Raw genomic sequence first — 18,907 nt, forward strand, 5'->3', positions numbered from 1 at the left:
AGCCCAGGCTGCCAAACAACAATGTTGGCTGCAACTAAAAAAATAGCCGGGCATTGTGGCCGGCACCTATGGTCCCAGCTACACAGGAAGCTGAGGCAGGAGACTCACTTGAGTCCAGGAGTTGGAGGTTGCTGTGCGCTGTGATGCCATGGCACTCTACCCAGGGGGACAGCTTGAAGCTCCTGTCTCAAAAAAATAATAATGTATAAAAAAAACAAAAACAAAAAAAGACTTTCCCCCTGTCTTTTTTTTTTTTTTTTTTTAGGAGACCGGTTTTAGGGCTACATATGTGAGTCAGAATTTTTTTTGGGGGGTGGGGGGACAGAGCCTCAAGCTGTTCCCCTGGGTAGAGTGTGGTGGCATCACAGCTCACAGCAACCTCCAACTCCTGTGCTTAAGCGATTCTCTTGCCTCAGCCTCCCAAGTAGCTGGGACTTACAGGTACCCGCCATAACGCCCAGCTATTTTTTGGTTATAGTTGTCATTGTTGTTTGGCAGGCCTGGGCTGGATTCGAACCTACCAACTCTAGTGTATATGGATGGCACCTTAGCCACTTGAGTTACAGGTGCTGAGCTGCGAATCAGAAGTCTAAAAACAGTCTCATGTCATTCATTCAATGCCAACCATGGGAAAGAACATGTGTAACCAGGCTGAGGAATGTCATTTGGGGGTCACGTATTTGGCCAGGAAATATTTGTTTGTTTGAGGAGATGGAGTCTCCCTAATAGTGCTCAAGCTGGGCTCAAGTGATTCTCCTGTCTCCTGAGTCTTGGGAGTACAGGTATGTCACAACATCCGTGACCAGGAAACTTTCTAAGGGCCCTTGGCACCTGATTCTGTGCCCAGAGCAGCCCAGGTAGCACTGAGCACCAGCAGTCCCAGATACCAGGGTCTCTGCATTCTCATTGCCGTTGCAATGAGGAAATCAGGGCTCATAAAATTTTTTTTTTGAGACAGAGCCTCAAGCTATTCCCCTGGGTAGAGTGCTGTGGCATCACAGCTCACATCAACCTCCAACTCCTGGGCTCAAGCAAGTCTCCTGCCTCAGCCTCCCAAGTAGCTGGGACCACAGGTGCCCACCACAACACCCAGCTGTTTTTTGGTTGCAGCCGTCATTGTTGTTTTGGCAGGCCCGGGCTGGATTCGAACCCACCACCTTAGGTGTATGTGGCTGGCGCCTTAGCCAGTTGAGCCACAGACTCCAAGCCAGGGCTCATAAAAATTAAGTAACTTGCCCGTGGCTACACACCAAGCAACAAACATGGTTTAAGCAACCCCTGTCCTACTGGGATAAGCATGTGGCCTTACACATGAAGTGCCTGGCACAGAGAAGCTGTGTGAACATGGCCTCTATCTCTTGCCAGATGCTGGAATCCTGGTTCCTCTACTAGTGTCTTGTGACTACCATCCACATTTATTTGAGTCTGAGTCTGTCTCTCCCACTCATCTGCAAGTGTTCCAGGTAGCCACTTGCTTGGGTCCTTGTAGCCCAGAAGAGCACTGGGCAGAGCAAGGTCAGTGGGTTCTGTGGCCTGAATGGCAGTTCTATGGCATCTGCTGCCTCCTCAGTTGGCAGAGCTGAGGGTTCCTACTGGGAGCCTCAGGTTGGAGTGCCCTAGGCAAGAAACAGCCTCCCAAGGAATTACAGGGGTAGCCCCTGAAGCATCACACAGTTGAAAGGAAAATCAAAGCTGGGGGCTAAAACAGCCAACAAGTAGACAAGAGAATGCAACCATTTCTCCTTGGACCACCAATGTGATCCCTTCTGGAGTCTTAAATTGAGGAAACCCAGTGGAGACACCAAGTCCTCAAAGGAACTGAGGCTAGGAGGCTCCTTCCATAGCCAACCCCAGCAGGCAAGGTGGTGACAGCAGTGGTGGGAGATGCCTTGTCTCATCTCCAGGGTGAGGTCTACCCAGAAGCCAGGGGACAGATGAGGTAAAACAGAGAGGAAGGCCCGGGGCTGAGATAGAGGAGCTTTAATGGCAGCTGGGAAGAAGGGGAACAAAAATAGTAATTCTTAGGGGGCATGGGGAATGGCAGCCAGGCTCAGCCTGGCCCAGCCCAGCCCAGGCCAGCTGGGCCCAAAGGATGCTGGCTTCTTGCCCAGGGAGCTGGTGTGTGTGTATAGGTGACTGGAGTCCTAGAGTCTGAGGCCTCTTGGTAGAGCAGGAAGACAGTTGGGTCAGAAGTCCATGGAGCTGTGGGCCAGGTAGTCCTTGCGGCCAATGTTGCTGACCTGCTTGGTTTGCATAGCCTCGAGTTTGGGGCAGTCAGTGATCCGATGGCCCAGGCCCCCGCAGAAGGCACAGCCACGCTCTCCTGGGGAACAGGGGATGGGTAACAGGCTATATCCTTACCCTGACCTTGGGCCTCCTATTACTGATGCACAGCATGGATTTGTTGTGTGGTGCTCCTGCCTTCCTGCCCCCACTGTGGCTTTCCACCCCACCACCGTGCCTTGGGCGCTACAGTTACCTCCAATGTCCAGCATGGATTCATCCCCGCAGTGCAGCACTTGCAGAACAGGTGGCACTTTCTGCTTGGCTTCCAGCAGCAGGGCTTTGAGATCCATCAGGACTGACTCATCTGGAAAGGCAAGGAGTCATCAGGCTCCACCCTGGGCCCTTTAGCCAGAACCTGTGTGGCCATAGGCAGAGGACCCAAGGGACAGCTGAGGAAGCTCTGGTGACAGACTCACCACAGGCCTTGTTGATGAAGGTGGTGGCGATGCCTGTGTTTCCTGAGCGCCCAGTGCGGCCAATCCGATGCACTATTGGAGAGAGGGACCCAGGGGCTAGAGACCTGGCCTGGCCCTTCCCCTGCCTGGTCCACATGCTGAGCTCCCCAGCTCCTACCATAGTTCTCGATCTCCTCGGGCATGTCATAATTGATAACATGCTGGATGGCAGGGAAGTCCAGGCCCTTGGAGGCTACGTCTGTGGCCACTAAGACATCCTTCTTGCCTTCTCGGAATGCCTCGATGGCCTTGGTTCTTTCTTCCTGATCTGGGGAAGGCCAGGTAGAAGCCATTAAAAACTACAGTAGGAGTTTGCTGAGTAGTGCTACACCGGCCAGTCAGGGGAAGGGACTGGATGAGGGGCTGCTATGGTAGCAGCCTCTGTGCCAATGCTTAGGCCACCCTGACCTTTGCCCCCATGGATGGCCACAGCCTCAACCCCCTTGAGCAGCAGGTACTCATGGATGGCATCCACATCTGCCTTCTTCTCTGCAAAGATGAGCACCTGTCCAGGAAGGTCAAATCCAGTCAGGGTCGCTGACACTGCCTGGGCCTCCACCCAACCTTCTCTAATATGCTGTCCCTCTACTCCCTCCCTTGTCCTGGGGACCTTGGGACCAGCCTGGCTGGTAGCACTCACAGGTGGAGGTGTCTTTTGCAGGCACTCGAGCAGGTACACCATCTTAGCCTCCTCCTTCACATATTCTACCTCCTGCCAACACAGGGACCAGGTCAGGTGATCCTGAGGTTAGGCTCAGCAGCCACAACCCTGCCACAGGTCAGGCACCAATGGGGACCAGGAGGTGACCAGAAACCTCTTGCCACTGATGTCTGGGCACCTTAAAAATAGCCCTGGCTAAGGGCCAGAGGCTTTGAATGAAACCCCCAGTGCCCACAAAGTGAATCCCCTGCTCTCATCAGCTTCCAGGGAGCTTTGCCAGATCCAGGCCTTACAGGGAGAGACTAGCCATCAGGAGTGCCTGCCCACCTGTATAACATCCAGGCTGGCTGCCCCAGCACGACCCACGTTGATGGTGACAGGCTTTACAAGGGCACTCTTGGCAAAGTTCTGAATCTTCTTGGGCATGGTGGCACTGAAGAGTAGAGTCTGCCGCTGGCCCTGAGGAAGGTGAGGGCCAGTGCTGAATGCATGCAGGGCTTGGTGTGGCTGGGCCAAGGGCATGTGGAAAATGGGGTGTGGGGAAGCTTAACAGCTGGGAGTAAGAGCAGAAGAGTGAGGCACTGCAGGGGGCAGTAGGAGCAGAGGGTGGGGTACTGCAGGGGTACAGGGCTCTCTGCAGTTAAATGTGTTATGAGAGGGGGTAGGGTGATACAAGGCTGCCTAGTCAGGCAGGAGGCAGGCACCTTGAAATAGGAGAAAATGGTGCGGATGTCTCCCTCAAAGCCCATGTCAATCATGCGGTCAGCCTCATCAAGGGCCAGGTAGCGACAGATGTCTAGGCTGACCATCTTCTTTTGCAGCAGATCCATGAGGCGCCCAGGGGTGGCCACCATCATGTGTACACCACTAGGGACCAAGGAGAGACCCTGAGGTCAGGGATACCTGCTGTCATCTATCTAGAGATCAGCAAACACCCTGCCTCTGTTCTCTCTTCTGCCTTCCTTCCTGTCCTTCTCATGTGTGCCCTCATCACTCTCCCACCACCCTGCCCCATGTACAGCACACCTCTCTCTCCTAGAAGGCACTGCAGTTTTCTTGGCCACGGCTCATCCCAGCACACTCTTCCCTCTTCTTCTGGGTGATTCCTCTCACCCAGGATGACTGTTTTGACTCTCTCTAGCAATGCTTCATTTTATGCTTCCATAGCCCCTTTTGTAGGCCTCAGTGGGCTCCCTTTTCTGGGAAACTAACTTCATCTTTTTTGTGTCTGTGTCTTCCCTGAGACTGCTAGGTTTGGCCTGTGAGCCTAGGGCCTGATCCAGAGCCTTTGGTGACATCTGTACTGCATGGGATGGACACAGGTCAGATTGGCGATCCAGCCCTGCCCAGAACTCAATTTCCTTTACTGACCACTACACGACCCTGACCTTCTTGGGCCCTCTACTTCTGTGCTTTTTGCCTAGATTACCTCTCTTCAAAATTCAGATGTCACTTCTACAAAATCTTCTCTGAGCACCTACCTCTCTGATGCTCCCTGCAAGGTGGGCCATTCTATCTGCTGTGCTCCCACAGTACCTGGCTACATCCCTCTGTCCTACCCCAGGAAATCTCCCCATCAGACTAGGAGCTCCATGAGGCTTGGGTCCATAGCAGACATCAGCAAACATCTGTGGAATGGTTAAAGGGTCCTTTAGCTTCTTTGGGGCTCTGGGGTAGCCTGGGAGGAAGAGGGCGCCAGAACTCACTGTCGGATGGTCTCCATCTGCTCTTTGACAGACATGCCCCCAATGCAGAGAGCACAGCGCAAGAGTGGTGAGCTGTCTTCCTGCAGCAGGCGGCAGTAGTACTCCAGGATGCCATGGGTCTGGCGGGCTAGCTCCCGCTGCAGGCACAAGAACAAAAGCTAGCACCAGATGGTGGCCCCAGTTTCTGCCCTGTTCTCAGGCTAGCCTATCTTACCGAGGGGCAAATGATGAGTCCGTAGGGCCCTTCACGCTTAGAGAAAGGTAACCTTTTCTCCTGCTCTAGGCAGAACATGATGACAGGCAGTGTGAACACCAGTGTCTTGCCTGAACCCGTGAAAGCAATGCCAATCATGTCACGGCCAGATAGACTGTTGGGAGAGGGCAGCTTGAGTGTCAAGTTCTGCAGAAGACAGGAACTGCTTCTTCAGTTGGACACCTAGCCATTTCTCCTCTCTGTCAACACCCTTCTCAGGGAACCCAGGTCCACAGTCCACACTCACATTGTTGGGATGCCTTGGATCTGAATAGGTGTTGGGTGGTGGATGCCTTTCTTCTTCAGGCCCCTCAAGATGGCTATGGAAAACAACCCAAGCATCATTCTTGTGACTTGCATATACTTTATCAGAGCCCCAAAGCCTGTAAAATTGGCACTATTCCTTTAAGTTGCAAAGGATGAAATCAAGAGTCAGAAAGGGAAACAGAGAGAGGAAAAGATAAAAAGAGATTTGTCCAACACCCATGGGCTAAGTGGAGCCATGCTTTGCATCCAGATCTGTCTAAACCCAGTATCATTCTTACACTGAAGCTCCATAACGATAGAGGATAATGAACATGAAAATCTGGGGCAACTGAAAAAGGAACCTAAAGAAACCCCTCTTCAAATCCCTCTCTCCAGTGACTGGACCCAGTGCTGATATGGCTAAACTCAGTAGGGTCTAGGACACAACCACACAGGTGCTTAATTATAAAAAGTGTGATGTCTCTACCCATTCTAAGCACCTGCAGGAAACTTCATTTCCTTGAAGCTTTTGATGGGTGGTGGGATACCATCTCCCTCCACCAAGATGTGGTATTTCTTCCGTACACGCTCATGCCGCTCTTCAGACATGCTCAGGACATAACGGGGCGGTGTCCAGCTATGGATGGATGACAGGGATCAAGAGAGACCTTGAGCACAGCTGGCCTCATGGTTTCCCTGCTAGTCCCAGCCTCTCACCATCCTAAATAAAAGATAACTGTACAAACTGGAAAGACATACCTGGTTTTGATTGGGTCATCGTAAGTGATGCCTTTAGCCATCTCCTTCACTGACATCAAGGCTGAAGGGAGAGACATACCTCAGGCTCCTGCTTCTGGGAGGCCTGTGTCCTTGAAATATAACATGTCTCGTGTTCGGGAGAAGAGGCTCAGCTCACTTCCTCACCACTCTGCCCACAACCATACCTCGGCCCTCAGCCACACTCTCCAGGATTTTCTCTTCTTCTTTCAGCTGTTTTTCCTTGGCTGACTCCTTGCGGGCTGAGATAAGAAGCATGTTATAGAGACACTAACGGCGTGCCCAGGCTTAGTGGCTCCCTTCCCGCCTAGGCAGTGCTGCTCAGTCCACCTTCAGCCTTCTCTTTGAGGTGTTGGTGCTGATCCAAGAGACTGACGTTGGACTGAGGGCCGAGTGGGATGTCATCCTCATCTCCTTGGGGCTCACTGCCGCTGTCGGGCTGCTCCTCTTCTGCAGCTCCCTTGCGTCTTCGTTGAAGAAGCTTCTGAAGCTGTGGTTGCACCAGTACCCCCCGAGTCAAGCCCAAGACAGAAAGGATCCTGGCTTTTAGGCAAGGGTTCTGTGCCTGAGACTCTGAGTCGCCCTACCCCTCAGATCAGGCTGTCACTCCCTTGTTTGCCTGGGGGCCACGCTCGCATGTACTGACACACCTCAGACAGTCGCCCTTGCCCCACAGTCCTGCGCCACCTATGCTCCATCCCATTGCTACCCAGCAGTCACGCCCCATTCCTCGTCTGACGCGACTCCCTCACCAGTAGTTGCCGCCGTTGTCTTAACGGCACATAAGGTACATAAGCTTCGTCGTCCTCATCTTCCGCCTCGGAGCGGCTTCCTCCAGCAGTTGCCTCGTCGGTGCGAGTCCGCTGCAAATACACACGAGTCAGGCCAAGCTCGCTTCCCCGCCTTCATTCCAGCTTCACACCCACGCGGACCCGAACCTCGCTCCCACCTTCCGCTCGGGTTCCGACTCCTCCATCCTTTGCCACACGCAGGCGCGCCACGACAAAACCCCGCCTCATCTTTGAGTGAGAGCCAATCAGGTGTGAAGAAGCAGGCATCGGCGCCTAGCAACGATCTCGGAATTCCGGATCCTGCAGAGGGACAAATTTTCTCCTGAGTTGTAGTGACGCATGGTGTAGATGCCCTTTGTCTTTTCGTGACTGTTGCCAGGGTTAAGGGAGAAAGCGTCAAGCAAAGCATTGTGGGACATTGGAAGACTTGGAGCATGCGCTAAAGGCTCAAGCCAAGCCCAATAGAAGACGTCGTCCTCAGCGGAAGTAGCTGCTCCACAACTGGGGGACCTGCCACGAGCCCCGCCTTGCCCCGAGCCCCGCCTTGCCCCGAGCATGACGCCACCGGCACGCCCCTCCCGGCATGCGCGGCTTACTTGAGTGGTGGAGCTCCCGGCCAGGGCGAGCGGGTCTGGTTCCCCCACCGGGCCTCTGAGGCAGGGCGGGGCTCAACTCACTGAGCTCCGGACGGTGTTGTCGTCTGCTCACAGTGGTGAGGGATAAGTAAAACACCGATGACAGTGACTTTTAACTGTTAAGGCCCTGTATAAATGTAAGCGATTATTTTTGTAAGTGCTGTAATAGAACTCGGAATGATTAGCTGCGTGGGGAACCAGAGGCGGAGACTCTGGATCTGAGCTTACAGAGAAGTGCAAGGATCTTCTGGGCGAAGGGGCAGTAGGAATAAAGGTCTGCCGATGTGCAAGGAAGCAGAGATCATTGCGATTGGGGTGAGGTGGAGGTGGCCAGACCTGAGGCCAGAAAAGGTGATTGGGCCCAGAGCATGTCAGCCATGACTGTTAGAGTAATTTCAACTTTATTAAAGATTTAACGCAGAATGACTTGATCAGTGCTTTACTTCTCTTAATACGAGTTTAATACGAGTATGCGCTGGCATTACACACAGTGCTGAAGCAGATAAAGGATGAACAAGACACACACCTGATGTGGGAGGACCTTACAGGATTGGTTGAGGAGACACAGTTAACTAGTCTTTTTTTTTTTTTTTTTTTTTTTTGAGACAGAGCCTCAAGCTGTCCCCCTGGGTAGAGTGCCATGGCATTACAGCTCACTGCAACGTCCAACTCCTGGGCTCAAGTGAGTCTCCTGCCTCCGCCTCCCAAGTAGCTGGGACCACAGGCGCCCGCCACAACGCCCGGCTATTTTTTGGTTGCAGCCGTCATTGTTGTTTGGCGGGTCCAGGCTAGATTCGAACCTGCCACCTTAGGTGTACGTGGCTGGCGTCTTAGCCGGTTGAGCTATAGGCGCCGAGCCCAGTTAAGTAGTCTTGACATTAAGGAGACTGATTCTCAGACAGGCAAGGTAAGGTGGTAGTGTCACAAAAGCAGGGCAAACTGACTCATGTTATTTTATTTTATTTTGAGACAGTCTTACTATGTCACCCTTGGTAGAGTGGTGTGGCATCACAACTCACAGCAACCTCAAACTCTTGGACTTAAGCGATTCTCTTGCCTCAGCCTCCCAAGTAGTTGGGACCACAGGCACCCACCACAACACTCTGCTATTTTTGTTGCCTGGGCCAGGTTCGAACCTGCCTGCCTCCATATATGTGGCTGGCGCCCTAACCTCTGAGCATGGGCTCTGAGCCAGACTCATGGTTTTCAAAGGAAAATGGCCTGTCAGCTGGGACATTATGAATAAGCATAAATTTATCAAAGAAGGGTAATCTGGGATGAGAGAAATATGTGAGCAAAAATCAAGAGACCTGAGAATGCAGGGCCTACCTGGAGACAAGTTGTCCAACATAGAGCTAATACTGGAGGCAGGGGCACAGGAACAAAGGCCCCTGAATCAGACTTGCAAGATGATGGATGAAGCAGAATCCTAAATAGCTGTGTCAATTCCAGCAGCAGGGTAGGGGCATACATAGTGCAAGAGCTCAAGGGAGAGAACAGAGCTAATATATTTACAGAGAAAAATTGCACAGGGAAGTGTCCACACCACCTTGGGGACTGAGAAAGGGCAGAGACCAGGAATTGTGAGGCTGTGGTCAGCGCTATTTGTTTCTCTTTCATTTATTTATTTGTTTTTGAGACAGAGTCTCAAGCTGTTGCCCTGGGTAGAGTGCCGTGGCATCACAGCTCACAGCAACCTCCAACTCCTGGGCTCCAGCGAGTCTCCTGCCTCAGCCTCCCAAGTAGCTGGGACTACAGGCGCCTGCTACAACGCCCGGCTATTTTTTGGTTGCAGCCATCATTGTTGCTTGGCAGGTCCGGGCTGGATTTGAAACTGCCAGCTCAGGTGTATGTGGCTGGTGCCTTAGCTGGTAGAACCACAGGCGCCAAGCCTATTTATTTATTTTTTAGAGAGAGTCTTACTTTATTGACCTTGGTAGAGTGCTGTGGCGTCACAGCTTACATCAACCTCCAACCCTGGGCTAATTCTCTTGCCTCAGCCTCCAAAGTAGCTGGGACTACAGGTGCCAGCCACAATGCTCAGCTATTTTTTTTTGTTGTTGTTGCAGTTTGGCCAGGGCCAGGTTTGAACCTAACCGCCCTCGGTATATGGGGTCAGTGCCCTATCCACTGAGCCATAGGCGCCACCCTGTTCCCCTACTTTAGAAAAGGAAGCTGGCACCCACCACCAGTCCCATGGTAGGTCTCAACCTGGCAGAGGAAAGAGCCAGGGAAGAGAGTGGTTTTTGCTCCTGCTCACTATACTCCATATGACTCTTAATGACTATGTGGCCACTGTCTCCACACAGGGTGCTCCCCACATAAGCTCAATTAAGAGTTGGATTTAGTAGAGAAAACTACATTGGGAGCAAGGGGTTTGGACACAATTATGTGTGGGGCATTTTTAGCAAACCCATTGTATTTAAAAATTTACAAAACAGGCTCAACACCTATAGCTCAGCGGCTAAGGTGCCAGCCACATACACTGAAGCTGGTGGGTCTGAATCCAACCCAGGCCTGCCTAACAATGACAACTACAACCAAACAACAGCTGAGTGTTGTGGCGGGTGCCTGTAGTCCCAGCTACTTGGGAGGCTGAAGCAAGAGAATCAATCGCTTAAGCCCAAGAGTTTGAGGTTGCTATGAGCTGGGGTTGCCATGGCACTCTACCAAGGGTGACATAGTGAGACTCTCTCTCAAGAAAAAAAAAATTTATAAAACAGATCTACTGGGCAGGATGAGGTAGTTTGCTTTACTTCACAGGTTTCATTATCCTATTAACTTTCAGGCCTTATGCTATATGTTCCTTTCCCATTGGAAAATAAGATCTGATTTATAAAAACTGAATTTGCCCCAACTTTCCCTAACTACATTGTCACATTGTCAGTGTGAGGCTTGGACTCAGGTGTATAGTCTATAGAGGCCTCATTGCTTCCCTAGGCTCTTCTTATATCCAGGGGTACAGAGACCAAGCCCAACCCCTTCAACTTGCCCATCTTGCAAGGGGGAAAGAGAATGGGTTAGGGGCTGTTTCAGGCTCACATACTAGAGTCCTCCTAATGGGAAAAAGGGGGACAGATGTCAGAGTCATATAGGTCTGTGCTCAATCCTAATTGGCCAGACTGAGTTGAGTTTTTCATCTTAACTTACAATTCCTCAACTGTAAAATGGGATTAATACCACTTAGGATTGCTATGAGGAATAAGTGGAAATGATGCCAAACTGCCAAGCACAGTACATGCTCAGTGAGGTTAGTGACTGAGGCAGATGCCATGCTTCTGAGTATATCCCTCACCTTACTCCCCACCCAGACCAGCAAATCACCAAAACACCAACTCTGTGTCCAAATGTTGCTTTATCTTTCAGCATGAAAGATCTTCACAGTATCAAAAGAATTGGAAAATAAAAACAAAAAACCAAACACAAAGAGAGCAGTGTTGGGCCAGCAGTACCATCAACCCCTGGCCCACAGGCCAGCCCAATCTCTGGGCTCTGAGTGTGGAGGCTGCGTAGCACCAGGAAGCAGCTCTGCCAAGGTCCTAAAGGGCCCCAGCACAGTGTGGCATCTCTTCAGCTTTTAGTTGGTCAAGGACGGCAGAAAGCAGGGAGGGTCTTGGTTGGGCAGGTAGGGCAGATGGAGGGAGAAAGTGCAGACTTTCGGCTGGCAGTCGCACCCTGGAAAAGCTCATTCTGGGCAGGACCTGAGAAAGAATAGGATCCCAGTTAGCAGTGGCCCATGCCCCAGCTTCCCCATACCAACTCTGGATCCCTGTGGGTCTCTATGAAGGCACAAACAGCTGGTTATTTTTGTTCCCTGCGTTGAAAATACTGAACAGATTCCCTGGATCACCTCTAGCAGAGGATGAAAGTTAAGACCCTGTTGGAGGACAGAACCCTGGTCCTGGGGTTTAACACATGGAACAACACCTAGCCTCTGGCACTGACTTTCTGCTGGCAGGTGCCAGAAGAGGCCAGCTGTACACTCATACTCTTATCCCAGGCTCTGTATGCACTTACCAGAGCAGGGTAGAGAGGGTCAAAGAGAATACCTACTGGAGGGAGAAAAGGACATCTCTGCTTTGCAAAAGAGATCAGCAAAGGTAGGAAAGGATCAAGAGGAGGAAGAGGGAGTAGACAGCTAAATTTGTTTCCTGGATGTTAGTGGTATTGAGGGAGGAGATTCCACCTTTTTCTCTCTGTAGGAACAAGAGATGAAAGTGCCTAGGGTCCCTACTACTCCTAGTTCCTGAGGTGATAGAGAGGCAGGGAGGCACTCAGGCTCTGAAAGATGCCTCTGGGGCTACAGATGGCTCAGTTAGGTAAAAGTTCAGCCCCTTCCTGCCCCCCAGTAGAGGAGGGGCTGAGGTGAGTCTGAAGACAGTCCTGGCTCCAGCCGGGAGCCCCAGCCTTTAAAACTGCCCTGCCTTCAGGCTCTCTGGACTGCCCCTGGGCAGTAATAGATCCAGAAGTCTGCTGCCTCAGTCTAGAGAGGAGTTTCCCCGGCATTGAAAAAGGAAGAAAACAACAGGTGGGGGACACTGTTGAATGGAGAGCATTCATGAGCTCAGCCCACCTGGCCCAGCCTCACCACTGCCTTGAGGGCAGCTGTGTGGTGGCCAGCCAGAAGAAGCCTGGCCCTGGGATGCAGATCAGGGCTAAGATATGGAACTGCACGGTCATTAGATCCCAGCTCAGCACAAGGCCTGCTTACTAGATTCCCTTCTCTTTTACATCAGGATTTCTGGCCCAATGTCTTCTCCATTCTTCTGTTCCTAGTCTAGAACATCACTCGATACATCAATATTTCTGTCAAAAAGACCTGCGCAGGTGGCCGGGAGGGGAGACCAGAGGCACCTATCTCTTCTTCCAGAAGGTAGCTTGGCTACCAATTTCCTCATGGAAGTCATCCTTTTTGGGAGAGCCCTCATTAATGCCTAAATGACCTACAAGGCCTTTGTCTAGCTCGCCTGCCCCCTCACCACTCCCTCAAGGCTGGCTCCTTCTCACATTACTTCTGCTGGGAGGCACTCTGATAGTCTGCACTGAGAAGCCAGACCAGGCAAGTGGCATTCTACTTCAAGGCCTGATAATGTCAGAGTAGGGGCAGGCCCAAGGGGCCTGCCACTAACTGGGCACCTTAGAAAGAAGGTGGTAACAGAGGCAGAGCCCTCATGGTGATACCATAGGAGATGGTAGTCCAGAAAAGGGCACTTCAGAAATATGGGCAGGAGAGGTCAGGGAGGGCCAGGCCCAGGAAGGAGTAGTGAAAGAACAGAAGCCTATGGCAGTGGCCACAGGAGAAGAGATGGGGCCTAGACTTCTGGGAATTATAGCCTCTGTGTGGTTACACAGGGGGCAGGGGGCAGGGGTGCCAAGCCCAAAGTCCAATTCTCTGTGTCTCAGAATCAAGAGTGGTTTGGCAGGGACACAGAAGGGGGTAGAGCACAGGAAGTAGGGTACATGCAACAACTGGGGTCTCTATACCTCACTGAACCACGCTGGGAGTGGTTTTCTTGAGGCTAAAGTTGGTCCAGTTCACAGCAACTTTCTGACGAGTTTGCTTTGCAGAATCCAAACAGAACCTGTTGGATTTGGGAGATGTGGAAGAAGGCACAATCAGGTTTCTTCTCTTCCTCCCTGGACCCCTCTTCTAGACGCTGAGTCCCAATTGTTAAGATAACGGATTGGCTCTGTACCCTCTCTAGCTCCTAGAAACCAGTACCTGTGAGCCCAGAGGACAATGTATAAAGGACAATGATTGCTTTGGGATGCAAGTCCCTTCTTTATCTCTGATTTTATTCTCTAGTTGTACTCAACTGACTTCTGTTCCCCTATGGACAGCCATCCCTTGATATCTACAGGGGACTAGTTCTAGGACCTCCTCCACAGATTTAAAAATCCATCAAAGCATCCTCTATTCTTCAAACCATCTCTAGATTGCTTATAATACTAATACAATATAAATGGTATGCAGTTATAACTGTATTTTTATTTATATTGCTTTTTATTGTTGTACTGTTATTTTTAATTATTCATTGCTTTTTGTTTTTTAATATTTTTATCCAAGATTGCCTGAATTCATGCAGATGCAGAACCTGTGGATACAAAGGGCCAAGAGTATGCTATGTTTCTTTCACCCTTACTGGCCCCACTGTCACAAACACCTTTTGTTTTACTTAGCCAACTTTCTTATTCTTTAGGTTTAGCTTGGTTACCACTTCCTCTGGGAAGGTCTCTTGGCCTGCCCCCACCTCTAATACCATTGTGCCATTATTCCTCTTACAGCATTTAATACCTGGCTGTACCTTTATGGCTGTCTTAACTCCCCATCTAGACTGTGCTTGATTTGCCTTGGCCCCCAGAGTTCAGTCTAGGCAGTGCAAGAAATCCAAGTGAATAAACAAGGCAAACAAAGCTAGAAAAAGCCCTGGTTCTTGGGGCCAGAAATGCCTCTTTCTCCCTATCTTTTGTGGTACTCTGGGTTCTAGCAGACAGGCCAATGGGACAGGGCCTGGAGGAGTAGCCAGGCTCCCAAAGGGGCCACTGCTAAGAGAGTAGGCCTTTCTGAGGCCTAGGGTACAACACAGGCTCAAGCATGGGCAGGACCTGGAGTCCCCTGCAAAGTGAGAGAGCAGGCAGCCCACACCTACCTCTTAAAGTACTCCACCTCACGGTCAGTCTCATCCATCTCCACCCCATCTATGTCCTTGGGCAGGAACACATCGTCTAGGAAGACACAGCCAGGAGGGCTCAGTGCCGATGGCCAGGCCTCTGGGGTCATGCTGTGGGGGCAGCGCTGCCCACACGCGAGGACTGCCCTCCACCCCATGGCCTGGCTGGGGTGAGGGGTCAGTCACTCGGTTCCTGGTGCACTCACCCAAGGAGGAGGCCGGCTTCTCCTGCTTGCTGCGGTTGCGGCGGCTGCGGCCCTTGCCCTGAGGCAAGCTTTGTGGCTTTGTTGGGCCTGGGGTCTGTACAGACTCCTGCTCCGAAGGCTGTGCCTTGGCCTCACCTCGCCAGTTTTGCCAGGAGCTGCCCTTCTCCTTCTCAGTTTTGATATTTCCAGACCAACCTGGTCCTGGCTGGCTCCCCTGGCACCCCACTCCAGCCTTGGCACAGCTGCCCACTTTGGGAGGCTCTAGGACCTTGCTTGGCTGCTTGGGACCACTGCTCTGGCCCTTAGCACTGAGAACTTCTAGGTTGGTCGGGGCCCGGTGGGCTGGGCTCATCTCATTCTTCTTGGCCCGACTACCCTGTCTTTTGCCCTTCCGTGGCTTCCCACCTGAGGCCACAGGTTCAAGTAGCTCCTGATTGCAACTAGGGATCTCCTTTGAACTTGGCTCCTTACAGCTAGGGTTGTCTGGCTTAGGTGTCTTGACCCAGATCACCCGGGATAGGTTGGGCACTGTGTTGAGTCTCCTCACTAGCCCATTCTCAGGGATGATACCAGGAGTGGGGCCCCTCACCTCTGTCCATGGTGGATGGGGGCCTCTCATTTCTGCCCATGGTAGGGCTGGTTCGCCTGAAGCTTGTAACATGTGGTTCTGGGGGGAGCCCAAAGTCAAAGGGGACAGGTCAAGGTTGATGTCAGGCTGCTGCTCTGAGGAGCCACTGAGGTTTGAAGGGGGTAGACTGTGAGGCTCAGGCTCAGCAGCCCCCTCCTTAGAGAAGCTATTGCTGTCCATGCTGAGCTCACACACACTGAAGCTGGCACGGATGGAGTCCTTGACAGTGTTCTTGATCTCCCGTAGACGACTACTCAGGAAGCTGTTGACCCGATCCAGTTCCTGGTCAGGCCACTCCAAAAGCCTCTCCCTCACAGGCCTTGGCTCCCCGCCTCCAGAAACACGATTCACCTGCTTTAGAGCATCTGCTGTCACCTGGGCCTTCTCCTTTTCCTGCCAATACAAGAGGCAATTTCATCAGGTGCTTGTCAGCTACCAGGCACAACATGATACCTGACACATCAGTCTGGGACCCAGCTTTGTCACTAATATGCTAGAGGCAAAGCCTCACAATCTTGCCCCGCTCACCCACCCTACAGGAGTGAGAATGAAATGCAATCAGACAGGTACATGTTCTGGGGGTGAAGGTACAGTTATACCCATGGAGTGTTTTTACAGTTTGTCCATCTTAGGAGACTCAGCTGCAAATGGGGACAACAATTCTGGAGTAAAGACTAAAGGAGGGACAGATGTGAGGAAGATGACCACTAGAGAGACAATCCCTCTAATTCTGTAGGTTGTAGGGGAAAAGCAAGGTATCATAGGAGTCTCACAGGAAGGAGGATTTGATGAGGTTGCTCTGGGTGGCTGGGACACATGTGTTCTCCTGATGCTGGGTCCAGGCATTACCAAAAAGGGCAACATTCCCACAGAAAGGCCACACCTAAAGTATATCCAATGGCATACCAGGGACAGCCACCTTGGGCCCTCACAGCAAAATGTAAAAGTGGCCTCTTTGCCCAGGTGAGGATGGGAAGGCTCAGAGAGGCTAGACCCTGCTAGTTAACTTTGACAGACCTGGATCTAGAGTCAAAATGAAGGTCTGTGGGCTGAGTTACATCCACCTCTCTGCCCAACCCCAAGGCAATAGCAGGCCAATAGGGCCTTTGCCAGGGAGACAAGGGACAGATGCTAAAACCTAGAGAAGGAGATGGTGATGGTGGGCCAGTTGTTGGATGTCACCCACCATTTCATGTATTTAGTTAAATTTGGGAATGGAAGAGAAGAAATAGGAAAAGGAAACTAATGAAATTAATAAGAGCTTTACAGTATCTCAATCAACTTAGAATGACCCTGTGCCGCAGCAGGCAGGCATTTATTTTCCCATCTTTTGTAAACTCTGGCTCCACGACTGAGTAAGATCAGTGTTCCTGTGGGACTTTAGACAAATTACTTATTCTCTCTGAACCTTACTTTCCCTGTTTGTAAATTAGGGAGAAAAATACCTATACCTCACAGGGTTGCTATGATAGCTGAGAGGGTCTGTGTGGAGGCTCTCTCCCTGTGCTCATGGGAAGCAGTTCAGTCTGAAGCAGTGTTTCCAGCTGTGCATGGGGCTTGGAGGCTACGTGGATGGACAAGAACTGGAGGGCTCTTTACCTCACTCCACCCCCGCGCCTGCACAGCTTTGCTTCTTGTATTTGTTATAGATTGGGGTTTCATGGAAGATTTCAGAAGTCTTGTGATTAAACACAAAAAGTCTGAAAACTACTAGTGGTGATGGAGTGACATGAGATCGCATATACTTTGGTAGTGAGAGAAGAAGAAAGCACATTTTCTACTATGTACAATGAGCCTGACACTTTCCATAGCTTGTCTCATTTAATCCTCACAGCTGTCCTTGTTGCATTATGATCTGCAACTTATAAATGAAGAATGTTAACTTTGGGAAGAATAAGGAACTAGCTCAAGGTTACATGGCTAGTAAGTGGCAACACACCCAGGTATGATCTCCAGAAGTTGTCATGTTTTTCAACTCTGACAACCATTTTCTGACTGACCAACTCTGTGAGGCAGTAGGCTAGGCTCTGGGAGTTCTGCCAAATGTGAAACATAGTATCTGCCTCACTGACATTAGAGTGCTGGGGGAGACAGACATGCCAAAAGGCTGTTAATTCAGAGTGACAGTGACAAGTGCTATAGGGAAGAATGCACAGGGCACTCTGGGAACTGAGAGGAAGTATTCCTAACCAGATAGGGTCATCAGGGAATGCTTCCAGAGGCGGCGTTAAGCATTAAGCAGTGAAGTGTGAGACTGTCCTAGAGAAAGTGAGATAAACACTATCTACAGTGTTTCCCCCCAAATAAGAGCTACCCAAAAAATAAGCCCTAGCAGGACTTCTATGCATTTGTTAAATATTAAGCCCTACCCCGATAATAAGACCTAGTGATGGGCATGGCTATGCAGTGTATCTGCATTGCCACGCCATGCATTTTGGCGTGGAGAGGAAGGCATCCCCTGAAGATAAGCTCTAGTGTTTCTTCTTAAGAAAAGATAAATATAAGACAGTGTCTTATTTTGGGGGAAACATGGTAGACAGGAGGAAGAGCAAGTTTAAAGCCTGAGAAGTGGGAAAGCATAGTACCTTCAGGGAATGAAAATCATTCAGAGGTACAGCTGGAGCCCAGACCAGGGAAGGAGAATAGAGGGGAGGGGAAAGGAGCGTAGGTGGGGAGGAAGGCCAGAAAGGAGAGGCAGAGAGGTGAAACTGGCAGGCTAAGCCGGGGCTGGATTATGAAGGCTAGAGTCTGGGACTGACCCTGAGAACAATACTCACACACTGAAAGCTTGAAAGTAGTGGCAGCTATCAGGGAAGTGGCATGGATAGGACTTTAGATGACAGGAGGGGAAAAAGAGTGAGGTGAGTCAGGAAAACACTACCAACTACCATGAAGGCTCCCATAGCAGCTACCATTGACCGAATGTTCAAATGTGCCAGGTACTCTGCTCAACCTTTCCATACACCACTTCATTTCATCCTCACAACAATCCATGATTTAGGTTCTGTTATTCTCATTTTGTAGATGAAGAAATTGAGGCTTAGAGGTTAAGTGATTTGCCCAAAGTCATACAGCAAGCGTGGCAGAGCTGAGCTTCAAATTGAGGTTAATTCCAAGGTCTACTGCTCTTAGTCACAGCGATGCATACCCCCAGCATGGTACCCACAGTTCTGGTTCAGGCAACAGGGTGCACAGTGTTGCCATTAAGTAGACAACGGAGAAGGAAGAGCAAGGCTCTTTGGAGAAAGATAACAAGCTCAGTTTGGGAGGTGGTGAGTTTGAGTTGCCTCCAGGACATCTGCAAGGAGATGCCCAGCAGCTGTGGAAGACATCAATATGAAGTAAAGGGAGGAAACACTATCAAGATGTTTCTAGGTGACCTCTCTCTTTCCCAGAAGATGTCCTCAAAATGGAAGGATTAGGGCTCGGCGCCTATAGCTCAACCGGCTAAGGTGCCAGCCACGTACACCTAAGGTGGCGGGTTCGAATCCCCAGCCCGGATCCGCCAAACAACAATGATGGCTGCAACCAAAAAATAGCCGGGCGTTGTGGCGGGCGCCTGTGGTCCCAGCTACTTGGGAGGCGGAGGCAG

The 18,907-nt window shown here is 51.0% G+C and overlaps 2 protein-coding genes across 13 annotated transcripts in view; both read right to left on the reverse strand.

The window, feature by feature from the left end:
- Positions 1–1,970: 1,970 nt before the first annotated feature.
- On the reverse strand, positions 1,971–7,535 carry DDX41 (DEAD-box helicase 41). The gene is made up of 17 exons (XM_012813375.2): positions 7,334–7,535; positions 7,137–7,247; positions 6,715–6,874; positions 6,552–6,626; positions 6,367–6,427; positions 6,108–6,244; positions 5,609–5,681; positions 5,323–5,476; positions 5,109–5,245; positions 4,107–4,269; positions 3,730–3,861; positions 3,382–3,453; positions 3,150–3,246; positions 2,860–3,009; positions 2,703–2,774; positions 2,480–2,590; positions 1,971–2,323 (listed from the first exon to the last, which is right to left on the reverse strand). Exons 1-17 carry the CDS (start codon positions 7,358–7,360, stop codon positions 2,187–2,189), a joined length of 1,869 nt encoding a protein of 622 aa, XP_012668829.1. The 5' UTR covers positions 7,361–7,535; the 3' UTR covers positions 1,971–2,186.
- Positions 7,536–11,146: 3,611 nt separating this feature from the next.
- FAM193B (family with sequence similarity 193 member B) overlaps positions 11,147–18,907 on the reverse strand; it is a 38,184-nt gene continuing 30,423 nt past the window's right edge. For all 12 annotated transcript variants that reach the window (XM_023508633.1, XM_023508629.1, XM_023508628.1 and 9 more), the window contains 4 exons: positions 14,688–15,708; positions 14,461–14,536; positions 13,295–13,392; positions 11,147–11,511 (listed from right to left, as the gene is read on the reverse strand). In XM_023508633.1, coding sequence (XP_023364401.1) covers positions 13,296–13,392; positions 14,461–14,536; positions 14,688–15,708 — 1,194 coding nt within the window. In that variant the 3' untranslated portion in view covers positions 11,147–11,511; position 13,295. The remainder of the gene's footprint in view (positions 11,512–13,294; positions 13,393–14,460; positions 14,537–14,687; positions 15,709–18,907) is intronic.

Source organism: Otolemur garnettii, unplaced genomic scaffold (assembly GCF_000181295.1).
Source record: "Otolemur garnettii isolate 467f Iridium unplaced genomic scaffold, OtoGar3 scaffold00261, whole genome shotgun sequence".
Classification (NCBI taxonomy): Eukaryota; Metazoa; Chordata; class Mammalia; order Primates; family Galagidae; genus Otolemur; species Otolemur garnettii.

Coding starts and splice junctions, on each gene's coding strand:
- DDX41 (XM_012813375.2), bottom strand. CDS start 7,360: ATGGAGGAGTCGGAACCCGAGCGGAAG. Junction 3,862..4,106: donor CCATTTTCTCCTATTTCAAG/GTGCCTGCCTCC, acceptor CACCTTCCTCAG/GGCCAGCGGCAGACTCTACT. Junction 3,454..3,729: donor CCAGCCTGGATGTTATACAG/GTGGGCAGGCAC, acceptor CTGTGTTGGCAG/GAGGTAGAATATGTGAAGGA.